The sequence below is a fragment of the Colias croceus genome, chromosome 15 (assembly GCF_905220415.1).
Source record: "Colias croceus chromosome 15, ilColCroc2.1".
In the NCBI taxonomy this organism is placed as follows: Eukaryota; Metazoa; Arthropoda; class Insecta; order Lepidoptera; family Pieridae; genus Colias; species Colias croceus.
Window position 1 is genome coordinate 2,806,638 of NC_059551.1, and position 19,471 is coordinate 2,826,108.

Consider the following 19,471-nt stretch of genomic DNA (forward strand, 5'->3'; position numbering starts at 1 on the left):
ATTAGTATGGATTATAATTCATTTTTTCAGAACGCTATAGCATGTAACAATCATGTAACAATAAAATATTTACGTAACATAACGCAGTTCTTAGCGAATTGTTTGATATTCTTGCAATTGTTTTGAGTTGTTCTGAGTTTTTGCATTTTGTTTTATTACACACTTTAAGATTGCTATCTATCACCGAAAGAATTTTTCAAATCGGTCTAGTAGTTCCTGAGATTAGCGCGTTCAAGCAAGCAAACAAACAAACAAACTCTTCAGTTTTATAATAGTATAGATTTTGCACCAATATTATAATAACAATCTTAATTACAAAATTGTAAATAAATTTCAAGCTCATTGAGACCATTGGCGATGAAAACTTTTAAATATACTGCAAATGTTATTAACTTATTACCAAGAATCGAAGTAGGTACTGAGTATAATGATCAGTCAAATAAAGATAATACACATTTATTAACTTCGTCGTTAACCTCTACCACTTTAAAATAGCTTTTGTACAAGTACTTAAAATAATAAGGTGCTATTATTATTGATTAATGTAAAAAGGGATAAAATAATAAATATATTGTACTGGAATAAAACATGGTTATTCTTTTAGACGTTTATTCGTTTGTCGATAATATTTTGCACGTATATAAACACAATAATTAAAATGTATCGCAATTAAGTACTTAAAAACCTTGAATAAATAGGTGTCTACAAAATTTTACGTATTTTAATTTATTTAAAATCATTTTCTTAATAACTAATTACAAATACATTTCTTAAATTTACAGACTCGTATCGCAACAGTACAATATAATCTCTACATTCATTTTTTCATCATTTAATTTGACACATTATTTTTGGCGCCAATTTTGTTCTTTCTTTTTTTTATTGACATGACTATGACTATAGACTACAGCTGTTCGTCTTGTACGATTTTTTGATATGGCAATATTTATCCTTGGTGAGCTGCAACCGCTGCAATACATTGCTGGAATACGTTGACATATTGGAAGGGAAGATCTCCCTTGCATCCGTAGCCTCCCAGTTTGTGGATTGCCATGTAATCGTAGCAGTTAACCACACCGTCGTTGTTGCAGTCCTGGAAAATAAACAATTAAGAAAATTTTATTACGACATTTCCACTTTTATATCTATAGTTTTTTTGGTTATATTAAATACTAGCTTTCCACCCGCATCTTCGCCCGCGCAGTCAAAGAAAAACACGCATAGTTCCCGTTCCCGTGGGATTTCCGGGATAAAACCTATCTATTTCCCGGGGTAAAAAATAGCCTATGTCCTTTCTCGGGTATCAAAATATGTCTGTACCAAATTTCATGCAAATTGGTTCATAAGTTAAGGCGTGATTAAGTAACAGACAGACAGACAGAGTTACTTTCGCATTTATAATATTGGTATGGATATTTATGAATATTCCATTAACCTATTTTTTAAGAAGAATAAAAATTGTACTTTCATAAATATTTGTGCCTCATAAGTTGTTTAACTTAACTTAATTGACATTTTATTTAGGTTTACTAAAAGGTGTCTAGAACCAGGATATGAACTTCACCAAGTATTGAATGGAGTTATAAAAAGTTAAACTGGATTGTTTATTTACGCGTGAATCAATTATATTTACAGATGATGTCACTGATCGACTTGTATGCAAATTTCAATGACAATGCCAAGATATGTTAATAATTCTACTGGTTTGTAGTTTGTAGGTACACACCTACGTTTTCGTACACGGATGTGGGTGCTATAATATTAGGGATTTCCTAAGTTTATTGAGATGAAATAATTATTTAAAAATAGCTCTATATCATATATCTTGGTATTTGTCATTGTGATGTGGTATTTTGGTAGAATATGTTAATTATCTCTTTTCATCGTTTTTTAATATTATGTTACTAATTAGTCATTGTTCAGTAGTCATCAGGGGAAATGATTTCTTATTTATTTATTATTGATATTATCTGATTTTATATACTCTTTAATACAACTAAGCAGTCACTAAAATATACGAAAATAAAAGCAAGAAGCAATTTAGTGTCTTTTCTTACATAAAAACCAGGGTAAAATTGCACTGCAATTAGTATCGAATTCTGTAATTTCCGTATCACCTCATTGTTTGATATACCATATTTAGTAAGAGATAATTGAGATACCATTAATAAGTAATAAATAATCCATTGTTGTCCATTGAGATATACATATGGAGACGACACCACCTACATCACTTATGTTCTGCTCACCATAAGCCATATGGCGTAACTGCACGCTCATTTTTTAATTGTTTTAAAGTGAAACGCATCAAATATGCCTTCGTGTGTGTTACGATATTGCACAAATAATACGGAAAAGTGCAAAGGAATAACTTTCATCGGTAAGTACCTAACTAGATAATAATTTTTAAAACTTAGTTAGAGCAAAAAAATGACGCACAGATTTTGTTCGTGGTGTCTCCTCCATACGTAGTAATACTATCTCAATGTTGTTGTCATACTTTATCATTTAGGGATATGGCAATATTCTACATTTAAATAGAGAGAGGCTCTATTTCTTCGGAAGAAAGTTTGATAAAGTTTTAAATAAAATTACCTGTCCGAAGCGCCTCATGTAGCCCTGGACGGTGAGAGCAGCACACTGAGGATCGTTGGCACAGCTGGCGTAAGCTGGAAACACATAGAATTAATTTAAAATTAAATGTTTATTAAAATGTGCATAATGCTTTACTGGGATCAGGATATTATATATAGTAAAATCTAAGCCAAAAAAAAAAATAATCGGCATTGAATTTTAATTTAATTTATTCAACGTTTGTAATTATAATTTTAAGTTAATGTGGGTTGCGGTTTTTTGTAAATATAGGAAACAATATACCAGTGACGTAAAATAATAAGTGAGGAAATAATTTGGTATAGAAAATGATGAACCTTGGTACCACCGGTCACCTTCAGTTCATTGCCAAATGTACTGACATTTTTGGTGATAACTTCTGAGAATGTGACCTTTCATATTGGGAATACCTATATATCGATATTGGAATCATATCGATCTTATTATCTTTGTATATTTCGGCGTAAACAGGATAATCTATCTATATATCAAGGTATTAAATTAGTTTATCAGAAATCACATCACATTTGTTCATCTATATTCTATAAGAAATCATGGAGTCATGGCTCGAGCCAATCTTGAAAATCTTTCTATACTTTTAACTCGATACCCAAATAGTTTAAACGTACATTTCAATCAGCAGTCTTAATCAAAACATAACATATATATAGCTTTTCAAATACGCATTTATCTTCAGTACGCAAATATGCAAAAGCTTACCATCAGGAGAGTCAATGGTGCGTCCAGGCAGAACTGGTTTCCCAGCATCAGCCCAGTACGCCCATGTTATGCGGAACAGCCCACACGCGTCTCCATCACACTGTGTGCCTTGCTTGCAACCCGACACCGCTTGGCATATGCAGCCAAGGCATACTTCTGTTACTGGGCTCTGGGCTAGTACTTCACCTGTAAAAGATAGATAATATCTATGATTAGCATACAAAAAAATCCTATATGATTATGGTTTGATTGTTCGGTATCTTATATTTATAAAATAAATAATTCAGTTTGAATAATTGCGGCTGATGCATTTTATTCGCATTTATTTAATTTTTGACGTGACAACGTCTTCTAATTCGATAGAGCCGGCTGCACGCCCGAAAAAACATGACTCATGCGGCGTTATCTCGCTCTGAGGCGTTCCAGTGCAAGCGAGAGCGTGGAACGAGCGACAAAGAAGCACAATCGTTGTCACGTTCAACTATCGTCAGTAAACCGACTTTACAAACAACCAATTTTTTTGTTATTGACTTGGTACCTAATTTAATTATTTACTATGCAAATTAGATGGCAAATAATCTGTATGTACTTAGACAAAGATACTGCAAAAATGTTAAGAAATATAAAACAAAGGTTATTCTCGTAAATTCGTAATGGTTAGTTTTGTTTACTATAGACAAATCTTACAGCTATATAATATATATGTGACACCCACATATTATACATATGTAAATAGTTATGTGTATGTATGTATGGTAATATTAACCACAACGTGTGAAATGCTGTCCTGGATGGGGTCAAGGTTTGAACCTTGGTCAGATCCGTTTACATTGTTATGAAATTAATCATCAAAATATTGTTTTTGCATGACTTTTTCAAGATAATATTTTTCTACATTAAAGAGGAGATTTACATAAAAGTAGCCCGTTTCGAACTGAAATTCCTACCCAATATTGATCATACATACTTGCTGTTTGGTATATTTTACACTATCTTACCGCTTCGCTTTGTCTAAAATCTAATAAATTATATACCAAAACCTTCCTCTTTAATCACTCTACCTATTAAAAAAAAACCTCATCAAAATCCGTTGCGTATAGTTTTAAAGATTTAAGCATACAAAGGGACATAGGGACAGAGAAAACGACTTTGTTTTATTATATTATATATTATATGTAAGTAGTGATTAGGTACCTATATCTAATAATTAATTATATGCTGAACAGTGAAGAATATCGATTTTCATTTGTGTTCGTAAAGATATTATTACCGTGGCGTGGCTATATTCTCAATTACAGTGAACAATAAATAATAGCATCCGCTTGTTAAAATCACGCTTAGGTATTTTGAATATTATATAACGAAGCGTAAAATTTGTCTAAAATTACTACATCATATTTGTTTTCCGGCAGTTCAATGGAAGTAAGAAACCAGATTTACAAAAGATTGCATCAAACAACGAAATAAAATCAGCATAATTATGTACACCGTAACTTTATAATATGTAGCGTATCCTTACGTGAAAAATAATTTTAGGTAGAATGTTCATACTTTGAATAGCGGAAATTATTAAAACTTATTGATTTTAATTTAATAAAAATAAAGATCGATGGAGTAACTACTTAAGTTGGATTAATTTGAGAGGGTATGCACTATTTTCCTCCTTTGTTATTAATGCGGAATAAATAGAGCAAAAGTTATCGGAAATATGACTAAGTGCAAATGTCGAATGTATTGAGACCTTGACCTAGACCTTGGTATTTTATCTTAAATCCTATAATGTGATTAACGATAAGATTACTCATTCTATTGATATTTATTAATTTTAAATTTGAATATAATAGGTAAATGAACAATATAAAAGTTGAAAAATTAGTTTTTAAAAAGAAGTAGTAGGTAACTTTCTTTCCAATAGAGTAATAAGACAACATATTTGTTCGTACCTCCTAAAAATATTTAAATCTCATTTTATTCATAGACAAAATCTAAATAAATTTTTAGGCAATTTAGCTTTATTTGCTACTCGTACAAAACCCCGTGTGTTGTGGTAAACTCCTTTACCACACAACAATACCTAGTGTTGCCAACCTAATAAAACAATTTTCAAACTCGAACTTAAAAATTTATTTATTCAATTAGACTTCTTCTAGAAGCACTTATGAATCGTCATTGCATATTTTTAACATTTACCCCCGATTCGGAAAGCAGTATCTATGGAGAAGAACCGACAAGAAACTCCATTCATTCATTGAAGAAATAGGGACTAGGTACATAGTATAAAGAGAACCGGTAGGTATATATATTTTTATATGTGATTGGTTGCCTTTATCGCAATAATTCGCATTATAATAAAATGGAGGTAATAAAGCTATTAATTATAGAGATAAAATAAAATTCTCGACGACATTATAAGTTATGACTTAATCGGGGTAACAATAACTTACAACAAAGATACTCAAGTTGTGTTAAAATTGTATTTAATATCGTAATAAGGAGACCGGAAACAATATATCTCCACGTAAATGCTAGATGATTTAATGTCGAAGGCCTAATAGGTTCTTGGATCAAGTCCAGACAGATCCGTAATGATTCATTGTAATTTACTCCACAATTGCTACAATCGTATGGAGATTTAGATAATTCGAATAATTGCTTATTATGGGTTGTTACCGTTTCCACAGTGTATCCGGGTTTTACATAAGATTACTCTTTTCATACACCTCTGCTAGAAATTATTGGCTAATAGCCTTATATCATCATATAAAATTAAGATAAGCTCCACTTTAGAATGGCCATCTTTTAGCGTATAAAGATGGAAGTTACATATTACCTTTTTTATAATTTTATAAAAACGGATGAAGCCTCCTCCTTGATCTTCTTTAGAAGGTTGAATCTAAGAACTTCCGATGATCTTACTCATAAAATAATTGCTAATTAATTTTATCTAGATTAGTTAATCAAGATAAAAGCTAAACGAATATTTTTCAGAATAATGAATTTTAATATTAAAGTATCGAATAAGTCTCACTTGTGTATTGCAATTTAGCTATATTTGTTGTTATTATATCAACTAGTGCAACACAGCTTAAAAATTAAGATTAAGTAATTGTTAAATACGAGTATTGAGCATATTCAAGAGCAAATAATAAGTAATGAATCCTGAATATAATATAATGTGGTATTTCGACTCGACTCTACAATAAAGGACTCAAATTTTAATTCAACTTTTGAAGCAAATAGAAAAGTATGATAATTGATAACATATTCACAAAATATAACTGTTGTATTGTATTAAGATTGTATATTTTAAGATGTTTACGGCCACCCATTAAAAAGATTTTTGAGAACATATCCTCAACGTTACGAATAAATCCTGTTACAAAAAGGATTTAATGCCTGATTTAAAAAATAAAAGTAACTGACTTATCACCCGATAAATGTTACCACCGTCATAAATCAAGCTTTATGACAGCTAAAGTTAATTGGATGGCGTGAAAAAATATCCTTCTAACAATGACTTTGTGGACTTGTTATATACAATCTTTTGTGCTTGGATAGCAAAATTCCACCATAAAATGATTGTCGCCAAAAGGAATCCTGTTAACAGCTTGAACCTTATTCCCAGCTATGAAAAAAGAAAAAGTAAAGTCATCGCTCTGCTATTTTTCTAGCTAGTTTCCTAGAGTACGTCGTGTCATGCAGCTTGGCATGTCACCTGACGAGTTAGGGCATATAGAAAAGGACCGGTTGAACACGGATCAAGACGAAACCTACATAATATTAAAATGGTAGCTACTAACGAGGTGTATTAAATTACATATACCTAAACGTTTTTCTTCGACTACTAATAAATAAAGTTTTTGAGTCGAAGATTGTGACCTTTTTGAAATCCAATTTTTCAGGAACTTAAAAAATTAAAAATATAAGGGTAGGCTGTAAGAGGAGGAAGTTTGAATTAGCTGTGGAAAACAGTAAAAAGAAATAAGGGTTTCCAATGTTTTCGATTAGGTATTTTTATGAACGAGACTATTATTCAAATATGTTATAATTTAAAAACTTTATACAAAATTAGCCACACCGCGGTAACGTGGTAAGCCCATATTTTCTTATTTCTTTGTATGAAAACAAAGTTCCTAAAAATTATGTTTCCATATTTTGGGGTTTCTAGAAGTATTTCGATATTGGCCAGAGTTCACTGTGGACATAAACATGAATGAAATATTGCTTGCTTATGTAACACGTCATCAATATAACCTTCATATACCTGTACCAATTGAATCATCTTGGACTTGACACAGATATGCTGTGGGATATTTATCGTTTTTGATTTAAATAAAATGTCGTTTTGTTCCTGCATTGTGTTTACAAATTTATGAAAATGCATAACATACGTGGTACCTATATATGTTCTAGAACGCATTTTATTTGAATTATTACGGTTAGAACATGGGAAATGTAGTGTTTACAATCTATAATCTACTATATATCTATACTAATATAATAAAGCTGAACAGTTTATTTGTTTGAACGCGCTCAGGAACTACTGGTCCGATTTGAAAAATTATTTCGGTGTTGGATAGCCCATTTATCGAGGAAGGCTATATAATATCATCACGCTAAGACCAACAGGAGCGGAGAAATGCGGATGAAACCGCGGGAAACAGCCAGTTTGGGATAAAATGTTACATACAGGTCCTTGTTCAGTGTTTTATTTTTGTAATTTGCATAATATGTTTTATTTTTTGTAAATGTTTGTAACTATTTCGTCCAATAAATAGTTTTTCTTTCTTTCAATTTAAAATTTCTAAAGTATCAAAAGTTGTTAGTAGTCGCTGTTCTAGTATTGATAATGGACTACTAATGATTGTAACAGTTTATATCTTAAAAGATAATTATTATATTATTATCAATATCCGTAATAATTAAGGATGGGTTAATCGCAGTACTTTTAATTAAGATTTAATAGCTGGTAGTGTAATGTAATTAACTCCTATAATGGTAAAATTATAGATACTATGAATTGTTTGTAATATTGTAAATCGTTATTGATACCTAATAATTTTTATATTGTCCATGGATTAAATTGCAAAAATATAGAATTTTTTATTGATTTTTAAAGAAGGTACCTGGTAAGTTTTTGAATTGAGTAACTATTTCAAAAGTTAAATATAATTTATGAAAAAAAAAAAATACAGATCAGCTCTTGAATTTTGTATTCATTTGATTGGTTCAAATTAAATATGTCATTATCCAGCAACCAAGTTTGATTTGGAACTGCGAAAATTAGGCTAGCAACTGAAAATACACTTAATTTTTTTGGTATCTTAATGCTATCATGATATTATTGATATTTTGGCATTGTTATTATGTTTATAAACAAGTTTATTGATTTAGACTTGCTTGGTTTTGACCTGCACTGTGTGTATATTTTGATAAGGCGGTTTATCAACAGAGGTTGGGCCTTAACGGCCTGTAGCCTTATACTAGGTGTCTTGTAGAGTGCTATTTATTTTTCGTACATAAATATGTATATACAAAGTATTCTATTTTTAAACAATTTCTTTATTTACATGGGTATAATAATAACATAAATAGTTTGAATTTTTTAGAACGTTACTAACCGACATCAGCTGCGCAGGCGCTGATCAGCATCAACAAGGCACTGAACTTGATTAAGGCTGAAGCCATTTCGGAAAAAAACTTATAAATAATTTTAATAACTAGTAAAGCGTCAGATGCTCACGCGCACTTCTTTCGACTGACATTGGTCGTGGCCTTTAGTCAGCTTATATGGACGTTTGGACATTGAATCACCGGGTTCCGTAAATAAATGTTAGTTTTTATTTTGTTATTTATATCCTAATGTAAATAAAGATTGGAATTTTATGGCTCGTTATTTTCAGGTGGAACGACCTAACTTATTTTGTTGCTAAGGGGATGCTAAGACATAAAAAACAAATGTTGTTTTGATAAAAAGGAATCTGAAGTCGTTTGTTATTATTTGCGAAGGGATTTGAAGACCTAAAAAGTTAAATTCCTCCGTGAGAAGGTTCATTTGAATAACAGATTTGAAAATTTGTTACATTTTAGGAATAAAGAGACATTTTTAGTAAATTTTCAGTCAAAATTTTAACTTTCAAGTTTACGCAACTTTGATTATCTTTCTTGTTTACAGTAAAAAAATAGCGTTAAATTTATTAAGGCACATTTTTAAAAGCTTACTATCGCTCATCGGATAAATGATAATCTACCTACCCAACCAAGAGTGTGTGTGTATAAGAGTGTATCTACCTACCTATTATGAATGAATAAGATACATTAATTGAATTATCGATTAAATAATAGCCAATGAATAAAATACTTTTTGGAATTCAATTAAAATTATAAGTGAGTAGGTACATAATACGAAGTAACAAGTAAATAGGCATCACTATTGACCTTGCTATGGACATTTTGAGTAAGCAGATACCCTAAAATCTGTGCCTAAAATATTATAATCTTTACTTTCTGTGCTTTATTTGCTTGTCACAGATTATTTTGCATAATTTATGTATGAAATTATAACATGTAGATTATAAATTAAACAAGTTTAATCAAATAGCATCGGTTAGTTTGTATTTTATAACGGTAACGAAAATATTAACCGTACGAATGATCAAACAATTTTAATCTAGCTGTAAAGGTTTTTACTTTATTGGGGTGATATTTATTATTTACGATGTTGGGTCGACATAATTCAAGATTGTTATTTTGTATTTACTTGTGTAAATTAATTTCATGGAATGATTATTATTAAAATGTAATGCTTTAGGAATATACTATTATTGCAATTAAAGCGACAAATATTGCAAAAATATTATGTGATTGAATCGGATACTTTATATTTTCCAAGATTTCGATTAGGTATTATGAAATAATGAATACAATGGATAAGATCAAATAAGATTCTTTGTATTAATAGATCTCGATAAATGTTATGCGGGAGGGAATTCCCATGTTTCTTGTTGCCAAGAAGTATATTATGTATGTAGGTAACAAATAACAATAGGTTGCTAATAATAATTCATACCTTAAAAATGTTGAGAAAATTAGTATAGGCATTTAAACGCTTCTTCGCTAATTAAAAAAAAACTAGCTTTGACGTGCAGCTTCATCCGCGGGTAATTGACGTAGGTACCTATACGCGCGTTATTAGTAAGTACTTGCGGTACACCCGGCTTCGCTCGTGGAACATATTTACGTTTTCTCTACATAAGAAACATCCGCGTACTTCAAGGAATATATCAAAAAAGAATTATCGAAATCGGTTCAGCCGTTCACGCGTGATGCCGTGACACTGCGAAACGGGTTAGATTTTTATTTATATACGTATATACTTAGATATAGATAAGCAAACTAACGCTAGTATAAGCATAATAATAATATAATTTAAATTCTATCGATTGGATTTCTTTTGTTATAAGTATTCATATGTAATGATGGTTTTTCCTTGTTAATAAAGTTAAAAGTATCGATATCTTTAAAGTCCCTTGAAGGCTTAACTTCAATTGTCGTTCGTGATAAATTAAAAAAATATCTACAGAACGGATTTTTATATTGATAATAAATAATAATTTGGGAGTGGTTTAGTTTTATTTCTTTAGCACAGCTAGTAATATTTTCATTTATATTAGCTGTCTCGGCAATGTGCAAACATTGTATTGCCTTACTCTTATCACTTAGGGTATGAAAAATAGATATCCGATTCATAGACCTACCCGATAGGCGATATGTTCATGAGAATCGGTTCAGCCGTTTCGTAGGAGTATGGTAACTAACATTGTGATACGAGAATTTTATATCTATAGGTACTAATATTATAAAACTGAAGAGTTTGTTTGTTTGTTTGAACGCGCTAATCTCAGGAACTACTGATCCAATTTGAAAAATTATTTCTGCTATCGGTATAAGACCAACAGGAGCGGAGTACCTACCTACTGCTTGTAAAATCGCAGGGCACAACAATCCATTACCTAATTTAAATCATTATAATTTTTCTTCTATTATTTTGCAGTTATTTTATGTATTATACCATACCATTTAACATCAAAATATTACATTGTTTTTAAAATACATTGATCTAAGACATTGATGTACACTATAGGGAAATTTAGTAAACTGTATGCGTCTTTAGTTCGAACCCAATAAATTGTGATACTTAAAAAACTATAAATTATTATACTTGCATATAAATACTGAGATACAGCACAGGCTCTCTTTATTGTAGTTTAATTTAAGAATTTGCTGCACATATTCACAGAATATTTTTAAACAGTAATAGTACGTTGACATTCCGTGTTTTCCAATTACATATGCATAAGTACCTACATACCACTTTATATACACATTAATGAGGTTATTGTCTGTGGGTTATTGAAGGGTTATTGCTTATTATTAACTCTATGAATTTTTTTTTTCAACACTGAACTTAGCGCAACCTGCTGGTGCGTTTCACGTTCCAATTAAGCATCAGCATAATTCGGCATTGTGCGCCACTGAGTCGCATTATTCTCTGTAATTGGAAAACAGCCATTATTTTCAATGAGAAATTCACGGCACTTTATAAAACGGCCTTTGAAAATTAATTTTAGAGCGGCAACATAAAATGTATCTTGTCAATTGTCATTGTCATATGAGTTGTACTTGTGTCAGATGTCAATGTCACAGTATTTAGGTTTTCATTGGTGAATGACGTAGGTACCTATTCAATAACCTTGCTCACTTAAATATTTATCGGCTCCTCCTATTGGGTAATATGAGACATAAGTCCACATTCATCCAATAGGAATATCAATGACTGTAAACGTCAAGCCACTAAAACAAATCAATCGACTTCACAAATCACAATTCACATTGTCATTTCTGCTGTGTAATAAAAATAGAGATTAGGGTAATATTCTGTAGGTACATTTAGTTTATTTTTAATATAAATAAATGAACTGATAGCTTCTAATTAAGTATATAAGTTATTTATGCAGTGTTGAAAATAAGTAAGTATTGCTTGATAATAAATGTCTAGAAATCACAAAGATACCAGTGATATAAGATTGCGGGGTATTGCGATGTTTAAAAGTCCAAAATTCTAACTATAAATACATGCGTATGGTACTTTTACTAATAGTTTATACGTAAATTCTCCCTTTTTATCCTTTCCAACGTAATAAACTTAATCTCGTAAACGGTAGCTGAAATTAGGCCACGGTAAATGTTCTAAGGTCACAACTCACGAGACGCTTGAAACTATGGTTTCCCGAATACTCCAATAGTAGTAATAGTAATTAAAGATATTTGTAATTGTTTTATATGGTTTATATAATAAAAAAATTATGAATTTTAATGTTTGTTGTAATTATTATAACAAATTAAGCATTAATCCTCAAAAATATTGGGCTTTTTATTATTTGAGTCATTAGCAATTTAATAAATGAAGGTTGCATATTTTCAGTTACAGGTTTTAAGATGAAAGCTAAATTATACATAATCAGTGTGTAAACATATCTGATAAGAAAGAACTAGTTTATCTGAGATACCTACAGTAACTAAAAAAAAAAATAAAAATACATGTAACTGTGATATTTTATTGACATAGCATTGAAATTTTGCAAATATAATTTGAAACAAAAATAACACGTTTCTATGTAGTGAATAAATCTTCAAATGCAATTGTCTTTTATAATTTCTTGCACCTATAATTATATAGTTCCCTATAAAATAAGTAAAAAAATCTACAAAAGCTTATTAAATGTATTGGATATTGTCTTATCATTTTACAATTTGGCATTTTGTGTTAAAAATTTTATCCCATTTGTGTTCAACTAACTTACAATATTATTATTTATATTATTGTCTATATTTCCTTACCATCAAAAGGCTCAGTTATAAATTTTTATTAAATAATATTCAGGACAGAACTAATAGCAGTAACTACTAACACTATACACAAATAAACAATATATTTTTTACAGGTAAGATGCGTCTTGCACTATTTTCCATAGTGCTTCTTGCTAGTGGTCTATGTCTAGCACATGCTTATGAAGACACCACGCTGGAAGACGATGATTTCGCTGAGTTTGAGCAGTTTGATGCTGATGATGATACACCAATTGTCGGTAAATATTTAATTAATTTTTATGTTATCTTGCAAGAGCAGAATCTTTTAAAATTAAATTTATATCTCTAGGAATTTATTTTTATGTCTACCAATATATTTATTGTAAAATTATTTTATTGAATTTTTTATATTTTAGATTTAAATGAAGATGATGTTCCAGTCAAGCCAAAGATAGTTTCTAAAGAACCTGTAGTTTCCAATGATGAGATAGAGGATGATATGGTTGTAGAGGTCTGTTATTTATTTATTATATTTTTTTTTATTTTTTACCATTCAATATGCATAATTTTAAGAAGAATTTAGCATTTTTACAAGTGACAAACTCCTGTAAAGAAGTACATATTTTTAAAGGAAAAAATAAGGAATATAGAATATACTTATCTGGTTGTTTAAACTTTTTTTATATTAAGCTATTGCATAGCTTCTATCGTGGGCCTTGAGCGCGGGGACCGAATCGAGAAATTCCGTAACGAAAAAACCTCACACTCCCCACTCTGACGGGCTCGGAAGTGTGGCTTGAAGGCATGCTATGCAATAGCTTTACTGCGGCAGTCCTCGAGTGCCACACGTCTTTTTGTTTTGCTTCACGAGTGTAATTTTTTTTTCAGGATGAGGATAATGAATTTGAACACTTCCAAGATCCGGAAGAGTTTGAAGGTTTCCAAGACAGCATTCCTAAAACCTCTGAACAACCTAAGATCACAATATCCAAGGTAACACAATAACATTCTATGATTAATATAAAAAAAAACTATATAATAATATGTAACCAACAAAAAATATTTTTTAGGTTCCTGTGGTAGTTAGGCCAAGATGGGATGCCTATTGGCTTGAAGGCATTCTCTGCTGTATGTTGGCTGCATATGCACTAGCATATGCCGTGGGACGTGCTAAGAACACCTCTATCGCTACCAATTTCCTGAAACTGCATAAACCACTGCTTGATGATAATTTTACTCTAGTCGGTAAGTGTAATTTCTAAACCGCGTGGTTCTCAAGAGCATACTTTATTATTTTCTATTAGACATACATTTTTTATTGACCAAACTACTTCACTTATACATATACTTACAGTCAGCTGGTTTAATCAGAAGTTTCATTAATGGCCTAGGCTCCTGTTTAAACAGTGCTGTTAAATTAAATACCTGAATTATATTCGGCCATATAACAATCCTATTGTTTATTATTTCGACACATATAATTTTTTTTTGTTTTCTTTCCAGGTGAGACAGGTCTAGATGTAGTAGCGGCTAGCGACGAGCGCGGGTGGCGCCGGGAGGCGGAGCACTGCTTCACCATGTGGTGCAGCGGCCGACAGTGCTGCGAGGGGATGCTGCTCACACTTAAGCTTATCAAGGTGACACATACAATATACATATAATAAGAGCGACGTACATGGACTGCTCGAGCGGTCGGTCGTTGACTGCTCGACCTGTCGCTACAAACCGTGCAGTTGACGGTTTGAAGCTGTCGCGACGGCTCGAGCAGTCCATGTACGGCAGTGAATGAATGTCCATAGTACACCGCGCGGTCGCAGCTTCAAGCTGTCGGTCTCTACTGCTTGAAGCGGTCCGTGTACGGCCGCCATAAGACTCGCGAGCAAAAATTGTCCAAAGCTAAAGTCTGCCAAGGCAGAGTTTTTTTAATAAGCGATACAATGGATTTTGAATATTATTGCTACGAAATAAGGTGTAATAATTACAATGAATGTCTTATACAACACGGGGACATTTTTAATGAACAATAATGATTTTTTTTTAATTCAGATATTTCAGAATTTTACCTTATCTACAATAAAATGATATTTCAGTTTCTATTCACATAATTTTCTTATTTCCCCATAATTATGAAAGCTAATAAATTAATTATCAGAGGCAAGATCTAGTCCACGTCCTGTTGGGTGTGGTCCGTCCCAGTCCGGACACGTTGCACATACGAGTGGAGCTCGGCAAAGACGACAGCGACCCGTTCGTGCTGTGTATCGCGCAGAAGAAGGTGGGCACACGACTCGCTAAGGAGATGCAGGATTTGGTGAGATATTAGATTTACTAGTGATTTTTTGAATTTATATTGAATAAACTTTACTATATCAATCGAGTGGTCTTTAGTAATGGTTGGGGGAAATGCCATTGAGATAATATTACTACGTATGGAGGAGACACCACGAACAAAATCTGTGCGCCATTTTTATGCTCTAACTAAGTTTTAAAAATTATTATCTAGTTAGGTACTTACCAATGGAAGTTATTCCTTTGCACTTTTCCGTATTATTTGTGCAATATCGTAACACACACGAAGGTATATTTGATGCGTTTCACTTTAAAACAAAAAAAAAAAATGAGCGTGCAGTTAAGCCATATGGCTTATGGTGAGCGGAACATAAGTGATGGAGGCGGTGTCCTATGTATATCTCAATGGGAAATGCTTGGAATCCGCAACTCTCTTATGTTACTCGAGCTATAACTCGGTTCTAATAATATTATGATTGTAGTTTGTACTACAATAAAATATTTTTTCGTATCACAGAGCATGTTCTGCCCGGAGCGGCGGCCGGGCGACAAGCACGGTCTGCCCGGCAGCATGTGCGTGATGTCCGAGTGCGCGGAGGCGACTGGCGCGCTACTGGACTCGCGCGTGCTCGCCGCGCTCGAGCGGTACCACAAGCACGTGCAGTTCATACACGTGTCGGATAAGTACTGCGGGCCGAAGCAGATGGAGTGAGTGATTTTTTGACGTGACAACGTCTTATAATTCGATAGAGCCGGCTGCACGCACGAAAAATAATGACTCATGCGGCGTTACCTCGCTCTGAGGCGTTCCATGTAAGGCTTGAAGTGCGTGCGAGAACGCGGAACGAGCGACAAAGAAGCACAATCGGAAGTTGTCACGTTTAACTATCGTCAGTAAACCGACTTTACAGACAACTAATTTTTTTTATGGTGGTGCGGGTAGATGGAAAAAATGTAGTGTTAATTTGACGTGTGCGCTTAGAACTGGGATACTGGGTTCGATTCGTGTTGGGGGTTAAAAAAAATCGAATGGTATGTTGCAAAAGGCTGCTGAAAAATTTAAAAAATGAAAAATATAAAATTAAAAAAAAAAATATCAGTGAAACCGACAGAACATGCAATGTACCTAATACTTATTAATTTTTAATTATAAAAAAGAAAGAAATAGTTTAAAATACATAAAATAGATTTCATATTTCACAGTTACACAGTTACATAGTCATAAAGGTGCTCGTGAATTTTAAGCCTATTTGTACTTTGTCAGATATAAAATGTCTACAAATAATTATTATTGTACGATTTAACCGTACAATCTACTAACTTCCGAAGTTTCTAGTATAACTTTTTCATGTATGTAATATTTTCAGAGAGACAACAGTGACCAAACCGCCGGACACAGAGAAGGTGATGCTTATCAGCCTCGCGCTCGGTCCAGATGGAGGTGGTGAGGAAGTTAGACCCTTGCTGCTCCTGGTCTTCTATCTGTTGGATAAGATTAAGCGGCTGCATTTGAGCAAGGAGGTGAGTTTTATTTCTTTTTGCTAGTTACATATTTGAGTATTTGAAGTAATTTTCTACTTATAAAAATAATAAAAAGTATTTTTAAAATAAAAATGGTTTCTTGAAGTTGTGGAAATTAAACAGATGTATATGCAATATTGTTTTTTCTTTTTGCTTGTAATCTTTATTTTGATTTTTCAATGATTCAATCGATCAATTTTATCTGCATAAATGCCTTACATACCTATGAATTAACGATAAGGGTAAATACGAAAAATATAATTAACCAATCCATACCATACGATGAGATGAAATCTCAACATAGATAAAACTAGATTTCCGCCCGCGGCTTCGCCCGCGTTTGCAAAGGAAATCCCGCATAGTTCCCGTTCCCGTGGGTTTTCCGAGATAAAAACTATCCTATGTGTTAATCCAAGTTACCCTCTATATGTGTGCTAAATTTCATTGTAATCGGTTCAGTAGTTTTTACGTGAAAGAGTAACAAACATCCATACATCCATACATCCATACAAACTTTCGCATTTATAATATTAGTAGGATAATAAACTTCCATACTTGTACAACAAACTACTAATTGTTTAAATTGTTTAATACTTCAGGCACTAGCAAAATGCGAGAAGCGTCGTCAGAAGGCCACCGAGATATGGATGCGCGGCGCACACGCGGCAAGACAAGAATTGGCTGCACAGAAGAAAGAAGAAAAGAGAAAGCAAGAGAAGGAGAGGATTATGGCGGTGAGTTCTATTGTTTATTAATTAACTTTCTAGTTACACGCAAGACAACACACATAGTACATACAGACAAGTACAACGATAAAACTTATTGTCTCACAAGTGATAACTGCGTTTAAAACAACCGACTTCAAACTTGCACTTGCAACATTTACAAATATAGACAAAAATGCTCATACAATAAAAACTACTGGGCCTATCCGAATAAAATTTTTATGGGACCAATTCGACACCATCCCGCATCGAACAAAAAAATAATCATGTAATTCGGTTCAGAAACCTCGGAGTAATCGGTGTACATACATAAAAAAAAACATACCGGCCGAATTGATAACCTCCTCCTTTTTTTGAAGTCGGTTAAAAATAACAGAGGACTTCGGTATAAGTGAAATTTTCGTTATAGATTTATATCCCTATCATTTAGGATATACTGGAGTGAATTACATATATATTATCATGTCACGTCGTAAATTATGTTATGGCCTAATTTATTTCCCGTATAAATGGACTATCTAACACTGAAATAAATTTTCAAATCAGACCAATAGTACCCGAGATAAGCATGTTCAAACAATCAGTCTTCATTTGCACATTATTAGAATAGATATTATTTCTAAAGATTTATTTAGTATTATATTTATAGGAAAACGATCCAGAGAAACAACGCCGCTGGGAGTTGAAGGAGCAGAAGCGTCAGGCCAAACGCAAGGCGCCGAAAATGAAGCAACTTAAAGTGAAAGCAATGTAAACTTACCTCAGAGCAATAAATTCAATACATATTATTTACAGCGATTTTGTTAATTTATATCTAAGTGTTAATAATTAATTAAATATCATCAAATAAATAATTTAATTCAACATACCTTTTTGGTTTTATTTCAAAGTGATTTTTCACTATCCCAAATCTCCATGTCATACATCAATAATTTTCGAGTGAGGTTTCATGAATTAATTGTTTCTCAAAATAAAGTATATTATTTACTATGAATAGATTTTCCAATTACGGTTATGTCTGATGTTGAAGTAAATTTTTGTTCTTGTTCTACAAATTTTTTCTATGTTCCTGTTGCTAAAATAGATTTTTCTCATATCCTGTGAAGTGTCAGTGTGTAAACATCTGGCATACATGTTGCTATCAAAATAGTTTATTCTAGAAAAAAAATTAGTGATTAATATTCGTGGTTTGGTTCTCAATAAAACAAAATATACTTAAAGGCAATGTTTATTTCAAATACTCATAATTAAATAAGAGTAACAAAATATGTTAACAACCATCAAATAGTCACATTGTGACTTTAAGAGCTAGCGCGCAAGAGCAACTTTTTTCTCCGCAACTATTTTGTCTCTCCCATCAACTGTATGGGCTAGTAAGAAAGTGCGCGCACGTAGCGACGCAAAAATAGTTGCGGAGACAAAAGTTGCTCTTGCGCGCTAGCTCCAATTCTCACTAAAATAAATAACGCTGATTATATTTTGTGATGTGAGATCTCATATTAATATGGCTTATGCCACCTAGCAATAAGGGTTGCCAAACACTATAACCTAGTATTAAATGTTTATTTATACATAATGTTTTATGTTATTTTGGAGAAATAGTTTTCAACAGTTTTCTCTGACTTATATTTGTTGCAAAATTATAAAAACCTAAGGTGTCAAGGGACACCCTGTTGGAACGAAGTTACTAAAATAACTGTCTTGCTTTCTATGATAGAGAGAGAGACAAATAG

At 32.2% G+C, this 19,471-nt stretch overlaps 2 protein-coding genes across 2 annotated transcripts; one reads left to right on the top strand and one right to left on the bottom strand.

The window, feature by feature from the left end:
- Positions 1 to 440: 440 nt before the first annotated feature.
- On the bottom strand, positions 441 to 9,111 carry LOC123697761 (lysozyme-like). Its single transcript, XM_045644299.1, has 4 exons — positions 8,955 to 9,111; positions 3,334 to 3,519; positions 2,596 to 2,669; positions 441 to 1,093 (listed from the first exon to the last, which is right to left on the bottom strand). The coding sequence occupies exons 1-4, from the start codon at positions 9,019 to 9,021 to the stop codon at positions 947 to 949; spliced, it is 474 nt and encodes a 157-aa protein (XP_045500255.1). The 5' UTR covers positions 9,022 to 9,111; the 3' UTR covers positions 441 to 946.
- Positions 9,112 to 12,210: 3,099 nt separating this feature from the next.
- LOC123697763 (PAT complex subunit CCDC47) lies at positions 12,211 to 18,558 on the top strand. The gene is made up of 11 exons (XM_045644301.1): positions 12,211 to 12,362; positions 13,338 to 13,481; positions 13,620 to 13,714; positions 14,092 to 14,196; positions 14,274 to 14,448; positions 14,707 to 14,840; positions 15,356 to 15,514; positions 16,010 to 16,200; positions 16,860 to 17,013; positions 17,613 to 17,747; positions 18,388 to 18,558. Exons 2-11 carry the CDS (start codon positions 13,343 to 13,345, stop codon positions 18,490 to 18,492), a joined length of 1,392 nt encoding a protein of 463 aa, XP_045500257.1. The 5' UTR covers positions 12,211 to 12,362; positions 13,338 to 13,342; the 3' UTR covers positions 18,493 to 18,558.
- The last annotated feature ends 913 nt before the right edge of the window (positions 18,559 to 19,471 follow it).

What these genes read in the sequence shown, in the direction of transcription:
- LOC123697763 (XM_045644301.1), top strand. Translation starts at nt 13,343, where the DNA reads ATGCGTCTTGCACTATTTTCCATAGTGCTTCTTGCTAGTGGTCTATGT. An exon ending in TGATGATACACCAATTGTCG is followed by an intron (nt 13,482 to 13,619) that starts GTAAATATTTAA and finishes TTTATATTTTAG; the next exon opens with ATTTAAATGAAGATGATGTT. An exon ending in TGATAATTTTACTCTAGTCG is followed by an intron (nt 14,449 to 14,706) that starts GTAAGTGTAATT and finishes TTTTCTTTCCAG; the next exon opens with GTGAGACAGGTCTAGATGTA.
- LOC123697761 (XM_045644299.1), bottom strand. Translation starts at nt 9,021, where the DNA reads ATGGCTTCAGCCTTAATCAAGTTCAGTGCCTTGTTGATGCTGATCAGC. An exon ending in CGCCTGCGCAGCTGATGTCG is followed by an intron (nt 3,520 to 8,954) that starts GTTAGTAACGTT and finishes TATCTTTTACAG; the next exon opens with GTGAAGTACTAGCCCAGAGC. An exon ending in ACATGAGGCGCTTCGGACAG is followed by an intron (nt 1,094 to 2,595) that starts GTAATTTTATTT and finishes TTTATTTTCCAG; the next exon opens with GACTGCAACAACGACGGTGT.